Consider the following 23,759-nt stretch of genomic DNA (forward strand, 5'->3'; position numbering starts at 1 on the left):
ACGCTGTGATCTTCTCAGTTATTGCGAGCTCGTTCGTTCTCGAGTTAGTTGAAGCAGATAGGACAGCGGAGTTCCGAGATGGACTCACGGACTATAGAGAACTGCCATGGAACAAAAGAGAGCGTCAAAAGAGAGCGTCGGGGAGGTGGAGTGTCAGGGCCTGGACCATGCCAACAGCGCACTGGTGCTCATCGCCATGGGCGCAAGCTCTTCCTCCCTGCATGCGCTCCGAGCTCTAGGACAACGCCACCGCGTGGGCAGCCTCGAACGCGAGGCCAACCACGTTCGCCACGCTCCTCAAGGCCACCTCACGTGCGCCAGGCAAGTGGCGACGACTTCAGCTTGTCCTCCACCGACGGCAGCGAGGCTACCTCCCTTCGCACACCTTGCCTCGCCGCTCAGGCTGACGCCACCGTGCGGGCTGCTTCGAGCGTGAGGACGCCGACCCAGACGACGAGACAAGTCGCTTGCCACGCTCCTCGTGGTCGCGGCCATCTCCCGTGACCTAGCGACGAAACTTTGGAAATCCACCTAGCTTCCGCCGCCGGCAGCGAGGAGGAGCATAAGCAGGTGCTGGCACTCCACATCGAACTCGGGAGGCTGGGAGGAGCAGGACCGAGCATTTTTTTTTTCTTTCAGGCGTCTAGACTGTGGAGGTGGATTTCACGACGTCAGTGTGCCACTGTGACGGAATGCCAAATTGAGGTAACAGTGATGTCTTTCAGTGATATTTTATGTGACGAATATTTTTCAATGGTATTTTATAGAAGGAGAGTTCTTTTAGTGCTGTAGAACCAATTTTCCCTTTGCGGAAAGCCGGAAAGCGAAACGAACCCCCCGCCCTCGTCGCCGGCCGGCCGCCATGGTGACGACTCGCAGCGGAGGGAGAGGTGGAGGGAAGCGCGGCCGCGGCGCGAAGCGCCCGGCGGCATCGTCCTCCCTGCTGCTCTCGCCGACCAAGCGCGGCAAGGTGAACTCGAGCTCCTCCTCCTCCTCCACAAAGCGCAAAGCGGGAATACGGTATTGGTTGGATGGAGCTGACGTGGACTGGAATCGCAGGCGGAGAAGGCGTCGGAGGCCTCCGCGCCCGAAGCTGGGGCGGCGCCGGCGGCGGGGACGCGCTCGGGCCCCAAACCGTGGGCGAAGCTGCTTTCGCAGTGCTCGCAGGTGCGTGCGTGTGTTGGGTTTGACAGTTTGACTCTCGACATTTACTTGGGCGCCAGCCAACATTCCGTATTGTGCTCTTCGGGTCTTCCTGGTGGTTCTTCCCTGGATTCTTGATCTGAAGCGGCTTCTTCACGGTTCTTGCCGTTTGGTCGTCTGCGTTGTGCCATTTCGGAGCCTACATGCATTCTGTGCATCGGTTCGGGAACCTGTACGGCATTTGTGCAATTTGTTTGTTTGTGGTCTTTGGGTTCTAGCTTTTACTTTTAGCGCCTTGCATCAAGTCCACGTGTTCTGCACTTCTGGTTGCTGGTGCAGAACAGTGTCCACATTCTGTGCAGTTTCTTGAATGTTCTTGGAATCCGTTAGTTATCAGTGGTTTCTTGGTCCGGAGGAATTCCTTGATTGGAGTATTAGGATTATTCCGAAAGTTGTACCGTTGTCGTTTCTCTTTCGTAGGGATCATAATGGTTTTTAGGACAAGGACATGTTCTAATGGAGTTATTAAACCACCATTTCTGATTTTATTATAACATACTCGTAGAAGGTCAAACGTAGGTGAACGTCTGAAATATTCTTCTCGGTGTGGTGACTGCAAGAAAGTCTGTATTTAATCTTCATGGGATCTTTCTGCATCTCAAATGTGTGAGAACCTGTAATTTTGTCGTCATGGTTCATAAATTTTGAGTTACCTCTTTTATTTTGTGATCAATCAGCTGAAAACATTCCTCAGTCTATTTGTAACTTGTGCATTTGTTTTTTTAATTTACCTTAATTAATCAGGCCATATTGCTCATTTGATATTAACTGATGTTGAATATCAACCATCTGTGATTGCAGACCCCCCATGTTCCTATCTTTGGCAACCAAATTTCTGTTGGTAACGATAAAAACAGTGACATATGGTTGGATGACCAAACTGTTAGTCAAGAACTATGCATATTGCGGCGTCTTGAGGTCCTTTATGCTTCTCCTTTGTTAGAATGCAGTTATTTGTTATGTTTGTTGACTTCTTGCATAAACTTGGTCTTTTTTTTTCATTTTCCAGCAAGGAGGTTCATGTGAGTTACAGGTCACGGGAAAAAATGGTGAGGTTGCAATAAATAAAAGAAAAACTGGAAGAGACTCCAAAGTTCCCCTCATAGGAGGGGATGAAGTTGTTTTCGGTCAATGTGGCAAGCATGCCTATGTATCCATACATTATCAAATTTTGTTCATACACCATACATGTCCATTTCATTCTTCTGTCCATTCTCTATTGATTTGGATGCTAATAGGTACTTCAGCAATGATACAATGAGTCAGATTTGTTAGTTTGACTTCCTATCTTGAGTGATCCATAACATGCTGGCAGATTTTTCAGCATCCTCTAAGGGGTAATGAAGTTACTGCTGGATCGGCTGGAGAGAATAACCAGAGGGTAGTCGGATCTGGTAAGATTACAATTAATTACGTATGATCAGTTTGGATATTGTAGGACCAACTTTAATTGAGGTTGACTTGACTGGGTGAATTTTGAAGCTCTTGAAAATCAGAGCGATTGCATCAGGTCTAGTCCATCAGCTTCTTTGCCTCCGAGCGGATGGCAAGCTTTTAAGGATGGACTGAAACAAGAGATTCTGAGCCCAAAGGATATTGAAGTAACCTTTGATAATTTCCCATATTATCTCAGGTAATATGCTAGTTCTAGATTATACAGTCTTGTGTATTTTCATTAAGAGCTCTGTTATCTTCCAGTTTTTCTCTGAACTTTTTCTTTTTCTGTTTGTTCATCAGATTTCAGTATTTTGCCAAAATAATTGGGCCAAAGCAATCTATCCTTTGCTATAGTTTTGGTGGCTTGGTCCTAAATACCACCTTTTTTTATTAATCTGTGCTCGTTTCGTGCAGTGAGAGCACAAAGGAGATACTCTTATCATCTGCATTCATACACATGAAAAAGAAGTCTAGGAAATTCTTACCAAAACTTTCACCTTTAGACCAGCGAATTCTGTTATCTGGCCCACCAGGTAATTTTTATGAATTTTTTATTTTGTTGTGACAAAATAATGTCACGGAGCTGTGTTACACACATTGTTATGCCTAGCTGGCAATTTCTTGGTGTTTGCTTTTCTGTATGTCTCTAACTATTTGGCAAAAACTTGCTTCTAGGGTCTGAAATTTACCAGGAAAGATTGATAAAGGCACTTGCAAAGCGTTTTGATGCTAGACTTCTGATACTTGATTCTCTTATGCTGTGTGGTGTAAGTTCTACATGAGCTCCCTTTACTGATATACACAGTTCAAAATTTTACCAAACTTTTCAAGTTTTCAACTCCTCAATATGTAAGCAGAAACATACATATTATTGATTAAGAGATAATATTCTAGCAGACGTCTTCTAAGATTGGAGAGTCCATAAAGGATGTCCGGAGGGATGTTGCACCTTCTAGTTCAGGAGATGATATTGTGGGGACATCCAACAGACACACTTTCGAAGAAGGTTTTTGTTGCCCGTTTCTTTATTTTTCTATATTAACATTTAACTCTTTCTTTAATTGAACCTTTACATCTTTTTTCTTATGCAGGTGATTGGGTAGAGTATACTGGTACTAGTTCATTAAATCTGGCACCAAGGTATTTTTGTTGAGAGCTATGCTTTCATGTTTCATTTTAACTTAGCAATGGTGTGTCTTAGATCTCTTTGGATTTTTTGTGATTGCATTTTGCCAGATGTGTTCTGAAGTGGAGTTATGAAGTGGAGTTAATTTGTATGACCCAGACAGTGAATGTTGGAACCCCTTGTGTTCTTGAGCTTTGACAGACTTGAAATGAGGATATCTTTCAACCTTATTCTAGTATCAGTGGAAGGAACATATTTATGAAGCAATAGCATTTTACAGACTCAAAATGGCGTTTCTTCTGACTAAATATCTTTTTGAGTGTATGATTTCCGAATTTGAGTTACATGAACTTGAATTGAAATCAGAGAGGACTTGATGTAGTTAGATATTGATTAATCTTTTTTGTTGACACTGATTAATCTTTTTGTTGTGGTGGTCATGTGATTATTTTGTTGCTGAGATACATTTCTTTCACATTCTGATGAGTCGTTTGGTTGATTCACAGGGGCCCTTCTTGTGGTTCTCGAGGCAAAGTGGTGCTTGCTTTTGGAAAAAACCGGTCCTCCAAAGTTGGAGTTAGATTTAGCAATCCTGTAACTGATGGTAATGATCTTGGAGGTTTATGCGAGGAAAATCATGGCTTCTTTTGTCATGGTTAGTCTGAACTCTGAACTTCTTAAGCAATGTATATTGTGGTAATCTTATGTGAGATAAGTTTTCAACATTTCTTCAGCTTTGGAGCTTCGGCCAGACTCTTCTGGTGGAGGAGTTGATAGCATTGCTTTAGGAAAGTTAATTGAGGTAATGGCTGTTATAGGCGATCATCCTCACTACACTTTTTTTCCCTTATAACTGCCTGTAACAACATGGTTTTGGTTTTCAATGCCTTTCAGGTCATTTCAGAAGAAAGCAAAAGCAGTAGTTTGATTGTGTTACTCAAGGATGTTGAGAAATCATTCACCGAATGTAGAGAATTGCATACATCACTAAGTGAACTTCCTGCTGGTGTTCTGATAATTGGGTCTCAGATTCATGCAGAGAACCGCAAGGATCAGGTATACTTGTGCACCTATTAGGGAACAAAATGAAATTTGGATTAGAAGTTGTCAAGACATAAAGGATGAAGCATGTTTGGGTTAGAGTTGGACAAAATGCTTACATGTAGGCTGTCCCTGAAAGGTTATTTGTCCTTGAATTATCATTGAAGTAACAAGTCGGTGTGAAGTTATATTTCCATGCTTTCCCTATTTCTGTGAAAAATGTTAACAGTAACAGAGTGCTCTGTACTGTTTTCTAGTCTCATCCTGGAGTTCCGGGGCTTCCTAGTGACATCCAGACACTGCTTGATATTATTATGGTAACATTTTCATCCGTTTGCATATTATTTTTCTGTGGGTCTATAAAATTTCTTGACATGCAACAGTTAATATTTTTAAGCCTGCTATAGTTTTTTTTTGCATTTAGTGGTACAATATCAATTATGTTTGATCCGTTTTTTAATGCATGTTTAAAAAATGCAGGAAACCTTCCCAAGCAAATTTCCTACCAAGCCAATGGATTCCTTGAAAGACAGAAGCAAATGTCCTACCAAGTCAATGGAGCATCTAAATAATCTTTTCCCTAATAAAATTTGCATTAAACTTCCCCAGGTATTGTCATCCTTAGGCACTTATGTTACACATTGTGCATGTTGATGGTACTTTGTTTAACCTGGAGATTTTTATATACGTTTTTTGGGCAGAATGAAGCACAGCTATCTGATTTCAAGAAACAACTAGATTGTGATACTGAAACCCTTAGAGCTAAAGCCAATATTCTTAATATTCGTAAGGTAAGCTGCAATTAAGGTATACGCTTAAACATTTGGCTGGAACATTTTATTGGAATGTAAACTATGTGTACCATCACACTTAAGTGATTCTGAAATAGAATTTTATGATACATTGATACTTCATACTTTATTCGAGTTGTATATTCCTTTTTTAATGTTATATGCACTTGAAATTTATTTCCTTATTAGCTTTCTTCTATAATATCATCATGGAAATGGCCTTGAAATTTGAAGCAATACTTGCTAGAATGCTAGTCCCTGATAGGTCAATACCTTTTATGGCCACATCTTCAGCTGTTCATTCCACCCTGATCTGAAGTGTGAACCTCCCGAACAAATGTTATGTCTCTTACAATGTTTCGTCATTGTAGTTTCTGATCAGCAGCGGAATTGAATGCAATGAAATTGAATGCAATGATCTTCAAGAATTACCTATCAAAGATCAATTACTAACTAATGAAAGTAAGGTGTTTCTACCTTCTCATGGACCAATTCTTTCATCCTTTTCATTTCAATAATAACACTATTGTAAAAAAATATATATTGTTTTGATTTACTTCAGATTTGGAAAAGATTGTTGGATATGCTATTAGTTATCACCTTCATGACAGTGAACCCCCAAATGATGGCAAATGGGTACTTCCAATCGAAAGGTAAAAATACGATGCTAATATAAACATCAATTGATCCTTCTGTGGAATGCTAAGTAGCATTGTGGATACAGGCTCAAGCATGGATTCAGTATGTTACAGATTGCACAGAGTGGAGCTAAGAGATCAAAGAATGCACTAATGGTGACCCCTCCATCTCTATATATATCTGGTTACAAGTCCCTGATACTCAAATTCATGCAAGTCGTTTTTTCAGGATGTGGTCACAGAGAATAAATTTGAGAAAAATCTTCTATCAAATATTATCTCACCTAATGACACTGGAGTTACCTTTGCGAACATTGGAGCCCTGGACAATTTGAAAGATACACTGAGGGAATTGATAATGCTCCCTCTGCAAAGATCTGAATTGTACAGCAAAGGGCAGCTAACGAAGGTGCTCGCCTAATTTTAAAAGAGCAAAGTGGCCCGACATATTTGCCTACTAACTATCAGTTACATTTGGAAGTACTACCAATGCATTTCTTTCTGGCAGCCTGTGAGGGGAATACTGCTCTTTGGACCTCCTGGAACAGGTAAAACATTGCTTGCAAAAGCAGTAGCAACTGAGGCAGGTGCAAACTTTATCAATGTATCAATGTCAAGCATTACCTCAAAGGTACTATTCAACAGAAACAGTTGGTATTCGCATTGGAGGGGGGGGGGGGGGGGGGTGCAGAAACTCGGTTCTGGGTGCTATTTTTTGGTCAGAAGATGTTCCGTTAAATCTGATGACAATTTTATTTTTTTTGTTCAGTGGGTTGGAGATCAAGAGAAATACGTCAAGGCCATTTTTTCTCTAGCTAGTAAACTATCTCCTGCAGTAATATTTGTTGATGAGGTGTGCAAGCAAATGGGTTGTCCATTGTTTTATTCTGTGTTTTGCACTCACAACTGTGTCTTTTCCTTTAATAACAGGTTGACAGTTTGCTAGGAATAAGGGGAGGACCAAGGGAGCATGAGGCAACGCGCAAGATGAAAAATGAATTTATGATACATTGGGATGGTTTGCATACTAAAGAGCAAGAACGCGTAATCGTTCTTGGAGCCACAAATAGGCCATTTGACCTTGATGATGCTGTTATTCGAAGGTTTCCTCGCAGGTAAGCTTTTATGATCCCCTGAACTAGACTGATTTTGTATCCATTCCTTAACTCTTTGCACCATGTCTTACTGGCAGATTAATGGTGAGCCTTCCTGACAAGTCAAATAGAGAAAAGATTTTGAAAGTAATACTATCCAAAGAAACATTAGAACCAGATGTGGATCTTGAATCAATTGCCAAAATGGCTGATGGATATTCAGGAAGTGACTTGAAGGTATGTTGCTGTGCCTTAAGACTCTTCAGAAATGTGAAGGGATTGCAAACTTATCATAATGATCCCTTCCCTGCAGAATCTCTGTGTAACTGCGGCACATCGTCCCATTCGTGAAATTATTGAGAAGGAAAAGAAGGTGTGCCCAGAACCTCCATCTATGGTTTAGCCGCTTTGATGCATCTCACACCATCTCTGTCTCTTGGTAGCGCTAAAATATCATTTGTTTGATACAGGAGAAGAGTCTGGCAATAGCTGAAGGTAGACCTGAGCCTCCGTTGTATGGAAAGAAGGACATTCGCCCACTTGGAATGGATGACTTGAAATTTGCGCTTGGACAGGTGAAGGAATAGTTAATTCCTACCTATTTCTGGCATGCTATGGGCACTTCTGCTGTTAAGATTACCTTTTCCCTTAGCACATGTTATAAGCACATGATAATCAGTTGTGCTTTTCACTGTAGGTGTGTGCTAGCTTTCCATCTGATTCAAAAACCATGGCCCAAATTTCTGAGTGGAATGATGAGTTTGGAAGCGGCAGCGGGTCGAGAAAGAAGAAGACTCTACCGACACAACAGTCCACATACTTCATGTAGCTGAACTTGAATATAGAGAAACAGCAGCATCTGTACAGTTGCTTTATACTTGCCAAACAGGCATGTCCTCACAAGTAGCCATTCCTGATCCTGAATAGGTCAGGGTTTTTTCCTGCTCCAACATACAGCTGCCATCGCCTGACACACTCCCCTGTAATTAGTTAGATTGCCTAATGAAGTACTCGTATCTGGAGTCAGAGGATTGATATGATTTTTTTGCTGTTGTAACTGAGATCTGTAGTCGTTGCCCCATACCATCTTCTTACACCCTTTTAACTATTCTGCAAATTCTTTTTTTTTTCTTTGTATAAAACTATTCTGCAATTCGGGATAGGCCTTACATGTAAAGAAAAGATAATATGAATTAGAGATAGCCGTGAATTGGTGTCAATTTGATTGATTGCTGCAGAGATAGCCTGGTTATATATAATGGCAATATCTTATAATATATTTTGTTGTACTTAACAACTCTGAGCTGCTGCTTGCCTACGAAATTAGCTGTAATTTCTGATAATGGGTAACCGCGGTATGGATGCCAAAGTTGAAACCTGCTCCAGATGAACAAGAGCATCTGTAGCTGAGGCCTTGTTTAGTTGGTGATTTTTTTTGGGAAATGGTACTGTAGTACTTTCGTTGTTATTTGGCAATTGGTGTCCAATCATAGTCTAATTAGGCTTAAAAGATTCGTCTCGTGAATTTCGTCTAAACTGTGTAATTAGTTTTATTTTTTATTTATATTTAACGCTTCATGCATGCATCCAAAGATTCGATGTGACGGGGAATCTTGAAAAATTTTGCAAAATTTTGGGAACTAAACAGGCACTAAGCTATGGATTCGGAAGGTGAGATTGAAATGATGATAGTTAACACAAAGTTGGATGTACGGTAGCAGGAGGCACCACATTCTTGGGTTTTATTTACAGAATCGCAAAGTCTAGTCAACCTCAAGCATTGTCTTATAATCACACACACCTGGTGACTACAATTGGCTTCCTGGCCCTGCGAACCGACCATTCGGCTGACGAAGGGAGCCAATCTCGCGAGCAAGGACGGCTGGTCCAGATCTAGCGGCGAGCTCAGCCCGTGGCAGTAAGTGTGAATGTGGATCTACTATATATAGCAGGGCAGCGAAGGAAACACCAACTTGGCGACAAATCTTCATTTCCCCTATAAACAAATTCACTCTGTGTTTACCGTCTACGTTTACGTTACCAATCAATGAACAAAACACTATTTTGAGAATGTGCGGTTGGTGTAGGTCCTGCTAGAGCTAGAGTCGAGTCTCTCTATTTCAAGAGCCCTGCCAAAAAAGGCTCTAAATCGACATGCTGGACCCAAATTAAGCCGAGTAGGGAGCACATGTCCTCACTCAACTCAAGTTGCATTGCGAAAAAAATGCACGCGAACGATAATCCCCAGTTCAATCAATCTCCTATGACTAAAAAAAATAAAACTAAGATAATTTTTTGGTGCGACGTTTGTTTGGGGTCGCCTCGCTTCTCCCCCTGCGATCCCCGCCTCCCGTCCGCGCGCAAGTCGCTCTAAAAACGGAAAGTCGCAACCATAGCCCCCACCCCCCGTGCGACCCGCTGGATCCCACGGGCCGCCGCGGCGCGTTCCGCTCCCATCCCCATTCCCACACGGCGATGTTTTACCGAGGTATCGGAGAGTCGCCACTCCCCACTAGTTCTCGTTGGAGCACCCGCGCAAGGGTGTAGCTCCCCCTTGATCCGCGCAAGGATCAAGTGCACTCTACGGGTTGATTCTTCGACACTCCGTCGCGGTGAATCACCCACAACCGCTCACAACTTGAGTTGGGTCATCCACAAGCTCCACCGAATGATCACCAAGCTCCCAATCACCACCAAGCCGTCTAGGTGATGGCGATCACCAAGAGTAATAAGCCAGAACTCACTTGATCACGACAAGCCTAATGAGAAGGGTGGTTGCACACTTTGCTACTCTTGCTTTCACTAACGAGGGCTCTCTTTGGGATTCTCAAATCTCAATCACCTCACTAGGACCTTACTCTTCTTGGCACTCTCAAAGGTGTTTCTCAGCTGTTGGAATGAGCAAAAGTACCCCCTCACACGAATGGAGGAAATATTTATAACCTTGGTTGAAAAACGAACCGTTATGTGCCTCTGCGGGGTGATCGGACGCTCTGGTCATGTTGACCGGACGCTCCGGTCAGTTCTCCCCGAACTCCAGTGTTTAAGATGTGATCGGACGCTGGTCAGCACTGACCGAACGCGTCCGGTCACGATTTTCCCTCTCTGGAACCTTACTAGAGTCGATCGAAAGCTGGCACCCAGCGTCCGATCACTCACCTCTCAGCGTTCGGTCGCGTTCAGGCGATTTCACCTTGATCAATTGAACTGATCGGACTTTGCGCCAGCGTCCGGTCACTCCGAAACCAGCGTCCGATCAGCATTTGACCCTCCATTCCCTTCCAACTCTCGATCATACATGAATAAAGTTTGCTCCAATGGATCTAAGGGCTTTTTAGAAGCTACCTAGTGCTAGATTTAGCAAGTGTGCACCACACCTAACTCACTAGACTCACCTAGGTCAAGCTACCCATCCATATCCCCCTTAATAGTACGGACAAAGGAAAAACAAAGTCCTAAACTACTCTAAGTGCCTCCTCAACACCAAACGACACTTAGAACTAGTCTATCCTTAACCTTGTCGTCCATCCTTTGAAAACCAAAATGATTTCCATCGTAGGGGCATGACCACCATGATAGCCCGATCGATCTCCATTATCGTGACCTAACTTAATTGCCTCTGCAAAACACACGTTAGTCACAATAATCACGTATTGTCATTAATCACCGAAACCCAACTAGGGGCCTAGATACTTTCAATCTCCCCATTTTTTGTGATTGATGACAATACCACCTCGAGTATGTTAAAGAGATGAGGTTTTTAACATGCTTGGTTCATATAAGCTTTTGACAATAAGAACAAAATTGTTAGGCAAGCTTATATGACCCAAGCCAACATGATGTACTCAAAAGATATGAAATAAGGAAGAGTACAAATGATAAAGCTCATTTGCATCGGAGTAAAACGCGGAAGCAAAGCAAATGAGCATAACACAAGTGATATGACATATAAATGATTCAAAGTAGAGAGCACACAAGTCACATATCACGATCACGTAGATATCGCTCACATAAATATAGTTTGATGCATAAAAGTAAACACACGAATGCATAATAGTGTATCACACATAAAAACCAAATATAATAGATAAACTAAGCTCCCCCTAAGTCGTCGGTCTGGTCCAGTCCAATTAACTAGGCTCCTGACACACATCCTAAATTTTAATAGCTGGATCCAAACACCCCCTTAGACACGGTAGCATATGTGTCCACGTGAGGTCTTCGAGGAGAAGCAAGAGACCGCACGTGACCCACTAGCTGATCCGCGCCAATGACCTTGCCGGTCACGAGCATCGTCACGGCAGTACGGCCAACAACCCTAGCGGCCGACGCCGGCGACCACCACAGCACGCACAGCCGGATGCCTCTACCTGGCAACCAAGGAAAACGACACGCTCATGGAGACTCTCGGCGGCCACCATGGAACAAACCATGCACCTATAGATCTTGCACCGACACTAACACCGTGCCAAAGGTGCTGCATATTTTTAAAAGACATCTGCGAAGCCATCCAGCATTAATGTACTCATATGTTTAGCATTGGCAAAAGTTGAAACTTCCTTTTTCCATTTAGGTACCTTTTCAGTTGTACAACAGTTTAGCACAATATTAATGATGGATGATGAGTTAATGTTCTTACAGTTGTCCTTCAAGCGGCTCTTCATTGATTCATGTCTACACGAGGGAAACTTAACCTAAGTTTATCTATTACATGGAAAAGCTCGAGCCAATTTCTGTAGTTTTTGTATGTGTGTATGTTCCATAAAGAGAAACAAATTTTTTGCCAACAAAAATTCTACATCTATATATGATAATCATCCTAATATACTACGCGTGCAAGGACGTGCGTGATGGACTAAGTTTGTTAGAAAGAACTCCTTTCCCTCGAATCTGGAGGCACCAGGCTTTTTGTTGGGTGCTAGGATTTCTTGCTTCGGTTAATTACCCATCAAGGATGACATGTTAGAAATAAATAACATGGGTGTTGATCTGTTCATCCCACCAGTTCGGCTTGAACTTATCAGCCGGCTTATTAGCTAGAATATACAGTATTTTTCTCTCATAACAAAACAACTTCAGCCAGCTTATCAGTCAGCTTTAATACTAACCGAACAGACCCCAATCCCCCGCCCACCCCTCTGGAGCAGAAGCGGCAGTAAATTACCACAGCGGATCTGCTTCAATTCAAAATATATTCTAAGGAATCCAAGCCCATTGAGGCCCTGTAGTTTTTTAAAAAAAAAATCTCCGGAGATAATACAATCCCTACCAAACAGAAACTGGTTCTCTAAAAAAAAAACAACGTTTTGTCCGATTTGTGACATGAAAAGTTGATTGACTGCAACATTATTACTAGCCTATGTGATCCGTGTTTTATTACTACCTATGTTCTCTTTTATAAGGTACATACGCACGACGTATATAAAGATTCAAACTTCGAGATCTTTGACCGATAGTTTGAATAACAATTTTAAATTATTATAACATAAACTTGATATAGTTAGATTTGTAATTAAATGTACTATCCAATTATCATAAGCTTATAAGTATAAATAATAAAAATAAATAGATGGTAAAAGTGTAATTTGGGAGAACATGTCATGTTAAGTTGTGCCATTTAAAAGAGAATGGAGTGAGTAAACCTTATCATGGGGCTTATTAATGTGAATACTAGTTTAAATCACAGATGACTGTAAGGGGTGACCAAAGAAAAGATTGGTGTTCATTTCTTAACTTTATGATTTTATTATTGTTTTTTGAATCTAAAGCAATATTCATCCATGTTCTAGACATTGTTAACTCGAAGGTCGAATAATTGAATTAAAGAAAAAAAAGAAAAAAAAAATTAAAACACGATACTAACCCCTACCATATACTAACTCCTGCTGGTGGTTGATTAAGCATGTGAAACTTATTAAACTTTGCTTAGAATTGGAATATTTATAAATTTTAGTGCAAAAATTCTTTAGAAATGTTGTTCAAATATTTGATGCCAAAACTACAGGGTACCAAAAAACTTCGGAAAAGTTCACATAGAAAAACTAGTCGTTTTAGCTAAACTAACATTAACATGGATGAAGTCCGCCTTTGTTTTGGAAAAAAATTAGAGACAAAATGATAAAGTTAAATAATAAGGGTAAAATCATAATTAGAAGAGTTAAGAACATAATAGGGAAAAAAAACATTGATGTTGCACTAACATGCTGTTTACTTGCCAATACTTCTTTAAAATTAGCTAGATCTCATAAAGTCATATGGTTAAGTTTCAAGTGTGAGCACGGTTCACTTGGGAAAAAGGAGAGAGTTGATGGTGGTGCTAGTCGATGGTGGCGATGGCGCGGCTGACACCGATGAACTCCACATGCCGGCAAGTCTCCATTTTATAAGCAGCAAGTAGACGTTGCACTTGAAAGTGCGTGTTGAAAGTGTCTATTTCAAGTGTTGTAGATATTTTAAGATATGTTGCAAGTGTTTTATATGGATGTTGCAAAAGTAGATCGGGATATTTTCATATGTTGCAATGTTTGTACACGTATGATGCAATGTTTGTTCTCAATGTTTCATCTGTTTTTTTTCAGACGTACGTTGCAACAATATTTTATCTGGATGTTGCATATGTTTCACATATATGTTGCAAGTGTTTTATCTAGACGTTGCATATGTTTACAATGGTTTCGTTTTTAAGTGTTTTTGCAAATGTTTCAAACGCATGTTTTAAATGTTTTATCTGTTTTCATACGTATGTTGCAAGTGTTGCATCTGTAAGTTTCGAAAGTAAATCGAATGTTGCATCTCCCTCCTCTCCTACTGCCGGGGGATGGCTGCGCGGATGCGAGCACACGCTCTCCCCTTCTCTGTTACGCGGGTAGGGCGGGGATACCGCTTTGGACAACCTGAGATTGGACTTCCGTTGGTGGGCCGTGACACCAGTGCACAGTTGGTGGAATCGCTTAACAGTTGGCTGATGGGGAGCTGTGTCCGAAAACGCTGCAAGTCCGGGCGCAAGCATCTCCCTTCAAAAAAAAAAGTGTTAAGTGTGCACATGACCAAAAGATTCAAATTGGTCAAACGCCGGACTTGTGATAAATAATGGGAAGTACACTGGTAGCAGACTACCACAAAAGTTTCAAAAAAAAAGAACTACCACAAAAGGGTCACAAACTCACAAACACGAACAGAGAATCCAATCCGTATCCGGTATCCCCTCTAAAGAAAGCGAAAGCTTGCGACGTATATGAAGCTGACAGGTGGGCCAACACCTCTCAATAAAATTAAAACCCCACAGGCTCCGCCATCTTTCCATTTTCCCCCCATAATAAAAAAAAAAAAACAGAACGGAGGCTTCATATACGGAGGCTTCTGCTTCGGCTTCGGCTTCCATTCCGTTCCCTTGCCTTTTGCGGAAAGCCGGAAAGCGAAACGAACCCCCCGCCCTCGTCGCCGGCCGGCCGCCATGGTGACGACTCGCAGCGGAGGGAGAGGTGGAGGGAAGCGCGGCCGCGGCGCGAAGCGCCCGGCGGCATCGTCCTCCCTGCTGCTCTCGCCGACCAAGCGCGGCAAGGTGAACTCGAGCTCCTCCTCCTCCTCCACAAAGCGCAAAGCGGGAATACGGTATTGGTTGGATGGAGCTGACGTGGACTGGAATCGCAGGCGGAGAAGGCGTCGGAGGCCTCCGCGCCCGAAGCTGGGGCGGCGCCGGCGGCGGGGACGCGCTCGGGCCCCAAACCGTGGGCGAAGCTGCTTTCGCAGTGCTCGCAGGTGCGTGCGTGTGTTGGGTTTGACAGTTTGACTCTCGACATTTACTTGGGCGCCAGCCAACATTCCGTATTGTGCTCTTCGGGTCTTCCTGGTGGTTCTTCCCTGGATTCTTGATCTGAAGCGGCTTCTTCACGGTTCTTGCCGTTTGGTCGTCTGCGTTGTGCCATTTCGGAGCCTACATGCATTCTGTGCATCGGTTCGGGAACCTGTACGGCATTTGTGCAATTTGTTTGTTTGTGGTCTTTGGGTTCTAGCTTTTACTTTTAGCGCCTTGCATCAAGTCCACGTGTTCTGCACTTCTGGTTGCTGGTGCAGAACAGTGTCCACATTCTGTGCAGTTTCTTGAATGTTCTTGGAATCCGTTAGTTATCAGTGGTTTCTTGGTCCGGAGGAATTCCTTGATTGGAGTATTAGGATTATTCCGAAAGTTGTACCGTTGTCGTTTCTCTTTCGTAGGGATCATAATGGTTTTTAGGACAAGGACATGTTCTAATGGAGTTATTAAACCACCATTTCTGATTTTATTATAACATACTCGTAGAAGGTCAAACGTAGGTGAACGTCTGAAATATTCTTCTCGGTGTGGTGACTGCAAGAAAGTCTGTATTTAATCTTCATGGGATCTTTCTGCATCTCAAATGTGTGAGAACCTGTAATTTTGTCGTCATGGTTCATAAATTTTGAGTTACCTCTTTTATTTTGTGATCAATCAGCTGAAAACATTCCTCAGTCTATTTGTAACTTGTGCATTTGTTTTTTTAATTTACCTTAATTAATCAGGCCATATTGCTCATTTGATATTAACTGATGTTGAATATCAACCATCTGTGATTGCAGACCCCCCATGTTCCTATCTTTGGCAACCAAATTTCTGTTGGTAACGATAAAAACAGTGACATATGGTTGGATGACCAAACTGTTAGTCAAGAACTATGCATATTGCGGCGTCTTGAGGTCCTTTATGCTTCTCCTTTGTTAGAATGCAGTTATTTGTTATGTTTGTTGACTTCTTGCATAAACTTGGTCTTTTTTTTTCATTTTCCAGCAAGGAGGTTCATGTGAGTTACAGGTCACGGGAAAAAATGGTGAGGTTGCAATAAATAAAAGAAAAACTGGAAGAGACTCCAAAGTTCCCCTCATAGGAGGGGATGAAGTTGTTTTCGGTCAATGTGGCAAGCATGCCTATGTATCCATACATTATCAAATTTTGTTCATACACCATACATGTCCATTTCATTCTTCTGTCCATTCTCTATTGATTTGGATGCTAATAGGTACTTCAGCAATGATACAATGAGTCAGATTTGTTAGTTTGACTTCCTATCTTGAGTGATCCATAACATGCTGGCAGATTTTTCAGCATCCTCTAAGGGGTAATGAAGTTACTGCTGGATCGGCTGGAGAGAATAACCAGAGGGTAGTCGGATCTGGTAAGATTACAATTAATTACGTATGATCAGTTTGGATATTGTAGGACCAACTTTAATTGAGGTTGACTTGACTGGGTGAATTTTGAAGCTCTTGAAAATCAGAGCGATTGCATCAGGTCTAGTCCATCAGCTTCTTTGCCTCCGAGCGGATGGCAAGCTTTTAAGGATGGACTGAAACAAGAGATTCTGAGCCCAAAGGATATTGAAGTAACCTTTGATAATTTCCCATATTATCTCAGGTAATATGCTAGTTCTAGATTATACAGTCTTGTGTATTTTCATTAAGAGCTCTGTTATCTTCCAGTTTTTCTCTGAACTTTTTCTTTTTCTGTTTGTTCATCAGATTTCAGTATTTTGCCAAAATAATTGGGCCAAAGCAATCTATCCTTTGCTATAGTTTTGGTGGCTTGGTCCTAAATACCACCTTTTTTTATTAATCTGTGCTCGTTTCGTGCAGTGAGAGCACAAAGGAGATACTCTTATCATCTGCATTCATACACATGAAAAAGAAGTCTAGGAAATTCTTACCAAAACTTTCACCTTTAGACCAGCGAATTCTGTTATCTGGCCCACCAGGTAATTTTTATGAATTTTTTATTTTGTTGTGACAAAATAATGTCACGGAGCTGTGTTACACACATTGTTATGCCTAGCTGGCAATTTCTTGGTGTTTGCTTTTCTGTATGTCTCTAACTATTTGGCAAAAACTTGCTTCTAGGGTCTGAAATTTACCAGGAAAGATTGATAAAGGCACTTTCAAAGCGTTTTGATGCTAGACTTCTGATACTTGATTCTCTTATGCTGTGTGGTGTAAGTTCTACATGAGCTCCCTTTACTGATATACACAGTTCAAAATTTTACCAAACTTTTCAAGTTTTCAACTCCTCAATATGTAAGCAGAAACATACATATTATTGATTAAGAGATAATATTCTAGCAGACGTCTTCTAAGTTTGGAGAGTCCATAAAGGATGTCCGGAGGGATGTTGCACCTTCTAGTTCAGGAGATGATATTGTGGGGACATCCAACAGACACACTTTCGAAGAAGGTTTTTGTTGCCCGTTTCTTTATTTTTCTATATTAACATTTAACTCTTTCTTTAATTGAACTCTGAACTTCTTAAGCAATGTATATTGTGGTAATCTTATGTGAGATAAGTTTTCAACATTTCTTCAGCTTCGGAACTTCGGCCAGACTCTTCTGGTGGAGGAGTTGATAGCATTGCTTTAGGAAAGTTAATTGAGGTAATGGCTGTTATAGGCGATCATCCTCACTACACTTTTTTTTCCATATTACTGCCTGTAACAACATGGTTTTGGTTTTCAATGCCTTTCAGGTCATTTCAGAAGAAAGCAAAAGCAGTAGTTTGATTGTGTTACTCAAGGATGTAGAGAAATCATTCACCGAATGTAGAGAATCGCATGCATCACTAAGTGAACTTCCTGCTGGTGTTCTGATAATTGGGTCTCAGATTCATGCAGAGAACCTCAAGGATCAGGTATACCTGTGCACCTATTAGGGAATAAAATGAAATTTGGATTAGAAGTTGTCAAGACATAAAGGATGAAGCATGTTTGGGTTAGAGTTGGACAAAATGCTTACATGTAGGCTGTCCCTGAAAGGTTATTTGTCCTTGAATTATCATTGAAGTAACAAGTCGGTGGGAAGTTATATTTCCATGCTTTCCCTATTTCTATGAAAAATGTTAACAGTAACAGTGTGCTCTGTACTGTTTTGTAGTCTCATCCTGGAGTTCCGGGGCTTCCTAGAGACATCCAGGCACTGCTTGATATTATTATGGTAACATTTTCATCCGTTTGCATATTATTTTTCTGTGGGTCTATAAAATTTCTTGACATGCAACAGTTAATATTTTTAAGCCTGCTGTAGTTTTTTTCTGCATTTAGTGGTACAATATCAATTATGTTTGATCCTTTTTTTAATGCATGTTTAAAAAATGCAGGAAACCTTCCCAAGCAACTTTCCTACCAAGCCAATGGATTCCTTGAAAGACAGAAGCAAATGTCCTACCAAGTCAATGGAGCATCTAAATAATCTTTTCCCTAATAAAATTTGCATTAAACTTCCCCAGGTATTGTCATCCTTAGGCACTTATGTTACACATTGTGCATGTTGATGGTACTTTGTTTAACCTGGAGATTTTTATATACGTTTTTTGGGCAGAATGAAGCACAGCTATCTGATTTCAAGAAACAACTAGATTGTGATACTGAAACCCTTAGAGCTAAAGCCAATATTCTTAATATTCGTAAGGTAAGCTGCAATTAAGGTATACGCTTAAACATTTGGCTGGAACATTTTATTGGAATGTAAACTATGTGTACCATCACACTTAAGTGATTCTGAAATAGAATTTTATGATACATTGATACTTCATACTTTATTCGAGTTGTATATTCCTTTTTTAATGTTATATGCACTTGAAATTTATTTCCTTATTAGCTTTCTTCTATAATATCATCATGGAAATGGCCTTGAAATTTGAAGCAATACTTGCTAGAATGCTAGTCCCTGATAGGCCAATACCTTTTATGGCCACATCTTCAGCTGTTCATTCCATCCCTGATCTGAAGTGTGAACCCCCCGAACAAATGTTATGTCTCTTACAATGTTTCGTCATTGTAGTTTCTGATCAGCAGAGGAATTGAATGCAATGAAATTGAATGCAATGATCTTCAAGAATTACCTATCAAAGATCAATTACTAACTAATGAAAGTAAGGTGTTTCTACCTTCTCATGGACCAATTCTTTCATCCTTTTCATTTCAATAATAACACTATTGTAAAAAAATATATATTGTTTTGATTTACTTCAGATTTGGAAAAGATTGTTGGATATGCTATTAGTTATCACCTTCATGACAGTGAACCCCCAAATGATGGCAAATGGGTACTTCCAATCGAAAGGTAAAAATACGAAGCTAATATAAACATCAATTGATCCTTCTGTGGAATGCTAAGTAGCATTGTGGATACAGGCTCAAGCATGGATTCAGTATGTTACAGATTGCACAGAGTGGAGCTAAGAGATCAAAGAATGCACTAATGGTGACCCCTCCATCTCTATATATATCTGGTTACAAGTCCCTGATACTCAAATTCATGCAAGTCGTTTTTTCAGGATGTGGTCACAGAGAATGAATTTGAGAAAAATCTTCTATCAAATATTATCTCACCAAATGACACTGGAGTTACCTTTGCGAACATTGGAGCCCTGGACAATTTGAAAGATACACTGAGGGAATTGATAATGCTCCCTCTGCAAAGATCTGAATTGTACAGCAAAGGGCAGCTAACGAAGGTGCTCGCCTAATTTTAAAAGAGCAAAGTGGCCCGACATATTTGCCTACTAACTATCAGTTACATTTGGAAGTACTACCAATGCATTTCTTTCTGGCAGCCTGTGAAGGGAATACTGCTCTTTGGACCTCCTGGAACAGGTAAAACATTGCTTGCAAAAGCAGTAGCAACTGAGGCAGGTGCAAACTTTATCAATGTATCAATGTCAAGCATTACCTCAAAGGTACTATTCAACAGAAACAGTTGGTATTCGCATTGGAGGGGGGGGGGGGGGGGGGGGGGAGGGGTGCAGAAACTCGGTTCTGGTGCTATTTTTTTGTTCAGAAGATGTTCCATTAAATCTGATGACAATTTTTTTTTTTTTGTTCAGTGGGTTGGAGATCAAGAGAAATACGTCAAGGCCATTTTTTCTCTAGCTAGTAAACTTATCTCCTGCAGTAATATTTGTTGATGAGGTGTGCAAGCAAATGGGTTGTCCATTGTTTTATTCTGTGTTTTGCACTCACAACTGTGTCTTTTCCTTTAATAACAGGTTGACAGTTTGCTAGGAATAAGGGGAGGACCAAGGGAGCATGAGGCAACGCGCAAGATGAAAAATGAATTTATGATACAGTGGGATGGTTTGCATACTAAAGAGCAAGAACGCGTAATCGTTCTTGGAGCCACAAATAGGCCATTTGACCTTGATGATGCTGTTATTCGAAGGTTTCCTCGCAGGTAAGCTTTTATGATCCCCTGAACTAGACTGATTTTGTATCCATTCCTTAACTCTTTGCACCAAGTCTTATTGGCAGATTAATGGTGAGCCTTCCTGACAAGTCAAATAGAGAAAAGATTTTGAAAGTAATACTATCCAAAGAAACATTAGAACCAGATGTGGATCTTGAATCAATTGCCAAAATGGCTGATGGATATTCAGGAAAGTGACTTGAAGGTATGTTGCTATGCCTTAAGACTCTTCAGAAATGAGAAGGGATTGCAAACTTATCATAATGATCCCTTCCCTGCAGAATCTCTGTGTAACTGTGACACATCGTCCCATTCGTGAAATTATTGAGAAGGAAAAGAAGGTGTGCGCAGAACCTCCATCTATGGTTTAGCCGTTTTGATGCATCTCACACCATCTCTCTCTTGGTAGCGCTAAAATATCATTTGTTTGATACAGGAGAAGAGTCTGTCAATAGCTGAAGGTTGGCCTGAGCCTCCGTTGTATGGAAGGGAGGACATTCGCCCACTTGGAATGGATGACTTGAAATTTGCGCTTGGACAGGTGAAGGAATAATTAATTCCTACCTATTTCTGGCATGCTATGGGCACTTCTGCTGTTAAGATTACCTTTTCCCTTAGCACATGTTATAAGCACATGATAATCAGTTGAGCTTTTCACTGTAGGTGTGTGCTAGCTTTCCATCTGATTCAGAAACCATGGCCCAAATTTCTGAGTGGAATGACGAGTTTGGAAGCGGCGGCGGCAGGTCGAGAAAGAAGAAGACACTACCGACACAACCGCACACAGCATGTCCTCACAAGTAGCCATTCCTGGTCCTGAATAGGTCAGGGTTTTTTCCTGCTCCAACATACAGCTTCCATCGCCTGACACACACTCCCTGTAATTAGTTAGATTGCCTAATGAAGTACTCGTATCTGGAGTCAGAGGATTGATATGATTTTTTTGCTGTTGTAACTGAGATCTGTAGTCGTTGCCCTATACCATCTTCTTAATTACACCCTTCTAACTGCTGCTGTGCCAATTCTTTTGTTGTTGTTTTTTTTGTATAAAACTATTCTGCAAATCGGGATAGGCCTTATACATGTAAAGAATCAGATGATATGAATTAGAGAGCCGTGAATTGGTGTCAATTTGATTGATTGCTGCAGAGATAGCCTGCTTATATATAATGGCAGTATCTTATAATATATTTTGTTGTATTTAACAACTTTGAGCTGCTGCTTGCCTACGAAATTAGCTGTAATTTCTGGTATGGGTAACCGTGGTATGGATGCCAAAGTTGAAACCTACTCCAGATGAACAAGTGGATTCGGAAGTTGAGATTGAAATGATGATGATGATAGTTAACACAAAGTTGGATGTACGGTAGCGGGAGGCACCACATTCTTGGGTTTTATTTGCAGAATCACAAAGTCTAGTCAACCTCAAGCATTGTCTTATAATCACACACACACACCTGGTGACTACAATTGGCTTCCTGGCCCTGCGAACCGACCATTTGGCTGGCGAAGGGAGCCAATCTCGCGAGCAAGGACGGCTGGTCCAGATCTAGCGGCGAGCTTCAGCCCGTGGGCCGTGGGCCGTGGGTTGTGGCAGTAAGTGTGAATGCGGATCTACTATATATAGCAGGGCAGTGAAGGAAACGCAACTTGGGGACAAATCAACCATGCCATCCTCATTTTCCCTATAAACAATCCACTCTGTGTTTACCGCCTACGTTTACGTTACTGATCAATGAACAAAACACTATTTTAAGAATGTGCGGTTGGTGTAGGTCCTGCTAGAGCTAGAGTAGAGTCTCTCTATTTCAAGAGCCCCGCCAAAAAAGGCTCTAAATCGACATGCTGGACCCAAATTAAGCCGAAGTAGGGTGCACATGTCCTCACTCAACTCAAGTTGCATTGCGAAAAAATGCACGCGAGCGATAATCCACAGTTCAATCAATAGAACTATCAAACACAAACATAAAAGGTGTATACATGTAGCATGCAATGAATAAACCAGAACCTCAAAAGAAAAAAGAAAAAAAACTAATCTTATTATTATTAGATGAACGCATGACCGTGCATTGGGGAAAACGAGATATGAATAGTTGGAACCCGAGTTATAACACAGTCAAACATTCCTAGGGTCGATGAAGGAGGTGCGCACTAGATCTTCTCTTGGAGGGAGATGTCCCTTTAGTGGAGGGTAAATTCCCAGGAGTTGGTGGGGTTGTGGTTGAGGATCGCGTAGATCTTCACGCATTGGGTGGACCGCCGCCGCCGCGGGGAGTGCGACGGGCAGCAGCAGCAGATTAAGGAGAAGGGACGCCATGGCAGAAGCCACTCGTGCTCTTTAGCATAGCCATCATCCTTGGCCTAGGTATATTTCCCTTGTCACTCATCATTTGTGCCATGAGGCTTCGTGGGCACAGCGCTTTATGTACAGCAGGCTCCCGACGTGCTTGGAGGTGGTGTATGGGATCGAGCACTCCCTCCGTCCCCATGTATGTAGTGTTGTTGTTAGCCGTGTTTCTGGTAGTCTAAATTTCAAAGCATCTTTTATGTACCTATAGTTGTCATATATGTCCAAGTTCAAAGAATCTTGCATGTATGTGGTAGAAGGCCTTAAAACGACAATTAAATGGGGACGGAGGGCTGTGCTGGGCATTACCTTATCTTTAATTAAGGATATGTGTGGGCTAAAATTAAAAGAAGCAGTATTTTGTGTGTGTAGAATGACTAAAAATGACCATTATTTTTGTTGCACACAGGGAAAGAGATAACAATAACAATAATGCTAGCCCATGGGCATCCGTTCCATCCAGATACGGCTCATCCCTCATTCACTCATCCGCTCTCTCCCAAAAAACCAACCACCACACACAACACACGCATAGGGGCGTTGTCTGGAAATTCCCCAAATCAACCTCGAGCCAGCCCATTTGCCTGCCTGCCTCTCTCCACTTCCGCTTCCTCTCCCTCCCTCCAGCTCCACCGCTCCTCTTAGCCTCGGCGTGCGGTGCTCGCTGTGGCTCGGTCCGGTGGAAGGACAGCATGTCGGCCTCGACATCGTCACCGCCGGCGGGCGAGGAGAAGCAGGAGGTAGCGCCCGTCAGGCACTGCAAGGGCGTGAACGACCTCGACAAGGTCGTGCTCCGCGAGGTCCGAGGCAGCTCCGCAAAGGTACCCGTCTGCCACTCCCGTG

The 23,759-nt window shown here is 41.8% G+C and overlaps 3 protein-coding genes across 4 annotated transcripts; all 3 read left to right on the forward strand.

The window, feature by feature from the left end:
* Positions 1 to 780: 780 nt before the first annotated feature.
* On the forward strand, positions 781 to 8,550 carry LOC136506707 (uncharacterized). 2 transcript variants are annotated; one of them, XM_066501601.1, is made up of 27 exons: positions 781 to 970; positions 1,060 to 1,167; positions 2,005 to 2,121; positions 2,213 to 2,353; positions 2,519 to 2,597; positions 2,686 to 2,836; positions 3,055 to 3,173; positions 3,316 to 3,407; positions 3,535 to 3,646; positions 3,732 to 3,780; positions 4,273 to 4,421; positions 4,501 to 4,568; positions 4,661 to 4,822; positions 5,065 to 5,124; positions 5,288 to 5,416; positions 5,509 to 5,598; positions 5,970 to 6,060; positions 6,161 to 6,251; positions 6,323 to 6,392; positions 6,466 to 6,645; positions 6,745 to 6,867; positions 7,006 to 7,089; positions 7,167 to 7,351; positions 7,429 to 7,567; positions 7,644 to 7,703; positions 7,801 to 7,905; positions 8,028 to 8,550. In XM_066501601.1, exons 1-27 carry the CDS (start codon positions 863 to 865, stop codon positions 8,157 to 8,159), a joined length of 2,994 nt encoding a protein of 997 aa, XP_066357698.1. In that variant the 5' UTR covers positions 781 to 862; the 3' UTR covers positions 8,160 to 8,550. The 2 variants fall into 2 exon arrangements, with proteins under 2 accessions (XP_066357698.1, XP_066357699.1); XM_066501602.1 differs by having other exon boundaries at positions 3,538 to 3,646.
* Positions 8,551 to 14,685: 6,135 nt separating this feature from the next.
* Positions 14,686 to 20,235, forward strand: LOC136508555 (uncharacterized). The gene is made up of 19 exons (XM_066503253.1): positions 14,686 to 14,891; positions 14,981 to 15,088; positions 15,926 to 16,042; positions 16,134 to 16,274; positions 16,440 to 16,518; positions 16,607 to 16,757; positions 16,976 to 17,094; positions 17,237 to 17,328; positions 17,456 to 17,567; positions 17,696 to 17,763; positions 17,856 to 18,017; positions 18,260 to 18,319; positions 18,483 to 18,611; positions 18,704 to 18,793; positions 19,166 to 19,256; positions 19,357 to 19,447; positions 19,519 to 19,588; positions 19,662 to 20,063; positions 20,211 to 20,235. The coding sequence occupies exons 1-18, from the start codon at positions 14,784 to 14,786 to the stop codon at positions 19,851 to 19,853; spliced, it is 1,980 nt and encodes a 659-aa protein (XP_066359350.1). The 5' UTR covers positions 14,686 to 14,783; the 3' UTR covers positions 19,854 to 20,063; positions 20,211 to 20,235.
* Positions 19,854 to 21,373, forward strand: LOC136507563 (uncharacterized). The gene is made up of 6 exons (XM_066502246.1): positions 19,854 to 19,980; positions 20,373 to 20,557; positions 20,623 to 20,763; positions 20,814 to 20,910; positions 21,006 to 21,110; positions 21,233 to 21,373. The coding sequence occupies exons 2-6, from the start codon at positions 20,430 to 20,432 to the stop codon at positions 21,371 to 21,373; spliced, it is 612 nt and encodes a 203-aa protein (XP_066358343.1). The 5' UTR covers positions 19,854 to 19,980; positions 20,373 to 20,429.
* Positions 21,374 to 23,759: the final 2,386 nt, after the last annotated feature.

Source organism: Miscanthus floridulus, chromosome 15, assembly GCF_019320115.1.
Source record: "Miscanthus floridulus cultivar M001 chromosome 15, ASM1932011v1, whole genome shotgun sequence".
NCBI classification, from domain to species: Eukaryota; Viridiplantae; Streptophyta; class Magnoliopsida; order Poales; family Poaceae; genus Miscanthus; species Miscanthus floridulus.

What these genes read in the sequence shown, in the direction of transcription:
- LOC136506707 (XM_066501601.1), top strand. Translation starts at nt 863, where the DNA reads ATGGTGACGACTCGCAGCGGAGGGAGAGGTGGAGGGAAGCGCGGCCGC. An exon ending in TGGGTACTTCCAATCGAAAG is followed by an intron (nt 6,252 to 6,322) that starts GTAAAAATACGA and finishes TTGTGGATACAG; the next exon opens with GCTCAAGCATGGATTCAGTA. An exon ending in TTATTGAGAAGGAAAAGAAG is followed by an intron (nt 7,704 to 7,800) that starts GTGTGCCCAGAA and finishes TGTTTGATACAG; the next exon opens with GAGAAGAGTCTGGCAATAGC.
- LOC136508555 (XM_066503253.1), top strand. Translation starts at nt 14,784, where the DNA reads ATGGTGACGACTCGCAGCGGAGGGAGAGGTGGAGGGAAGCGCGGCCGC. An exon ending in GCATATTGCGGCGTCTTGAG is followed by an intron (nt 16,043 to 16,133) that starts GTCCTTTATGCT and finishes TTCATTTTCCAG; the next exon opens with CAAGGAGGTTCATGTGAGTT. An exon ending in TCAATTACTAACTAATGAAA is followed by an intron (nt 19,257 to 19,356) that starts GTAAGGTGTTTC and finishes GATTTACTTCAG; the next exon opens with ATTTGGAAAAGATTGTTGGA.
- LOC136507563 (XM_066502246.1), top strand. Translation starts at nt 20,430, where the DNA reads ATGAAAAATGAATTTATGATACAGTGGGATGGTTTGCATACTAAAGAG. An exon ending in ATTCGAAGGTTTCCTCGCAG is followed by an intron (nt 20,558 to 20,622) that starts GTAAGCTTTTAT and finishes CTTTGCACCAAG; the next exon opens with TCTTATTGGCAGATTAATGG. An exon ending in TTATTGAGAAGGAAAAGAAG is followed by an intron (nt 20,911 to 21,005) that starts GTGTGCGCAGAA and finishes TGTTTGATACAG; the next exon opens with GAGAAGAGTCTGTCAATAGC.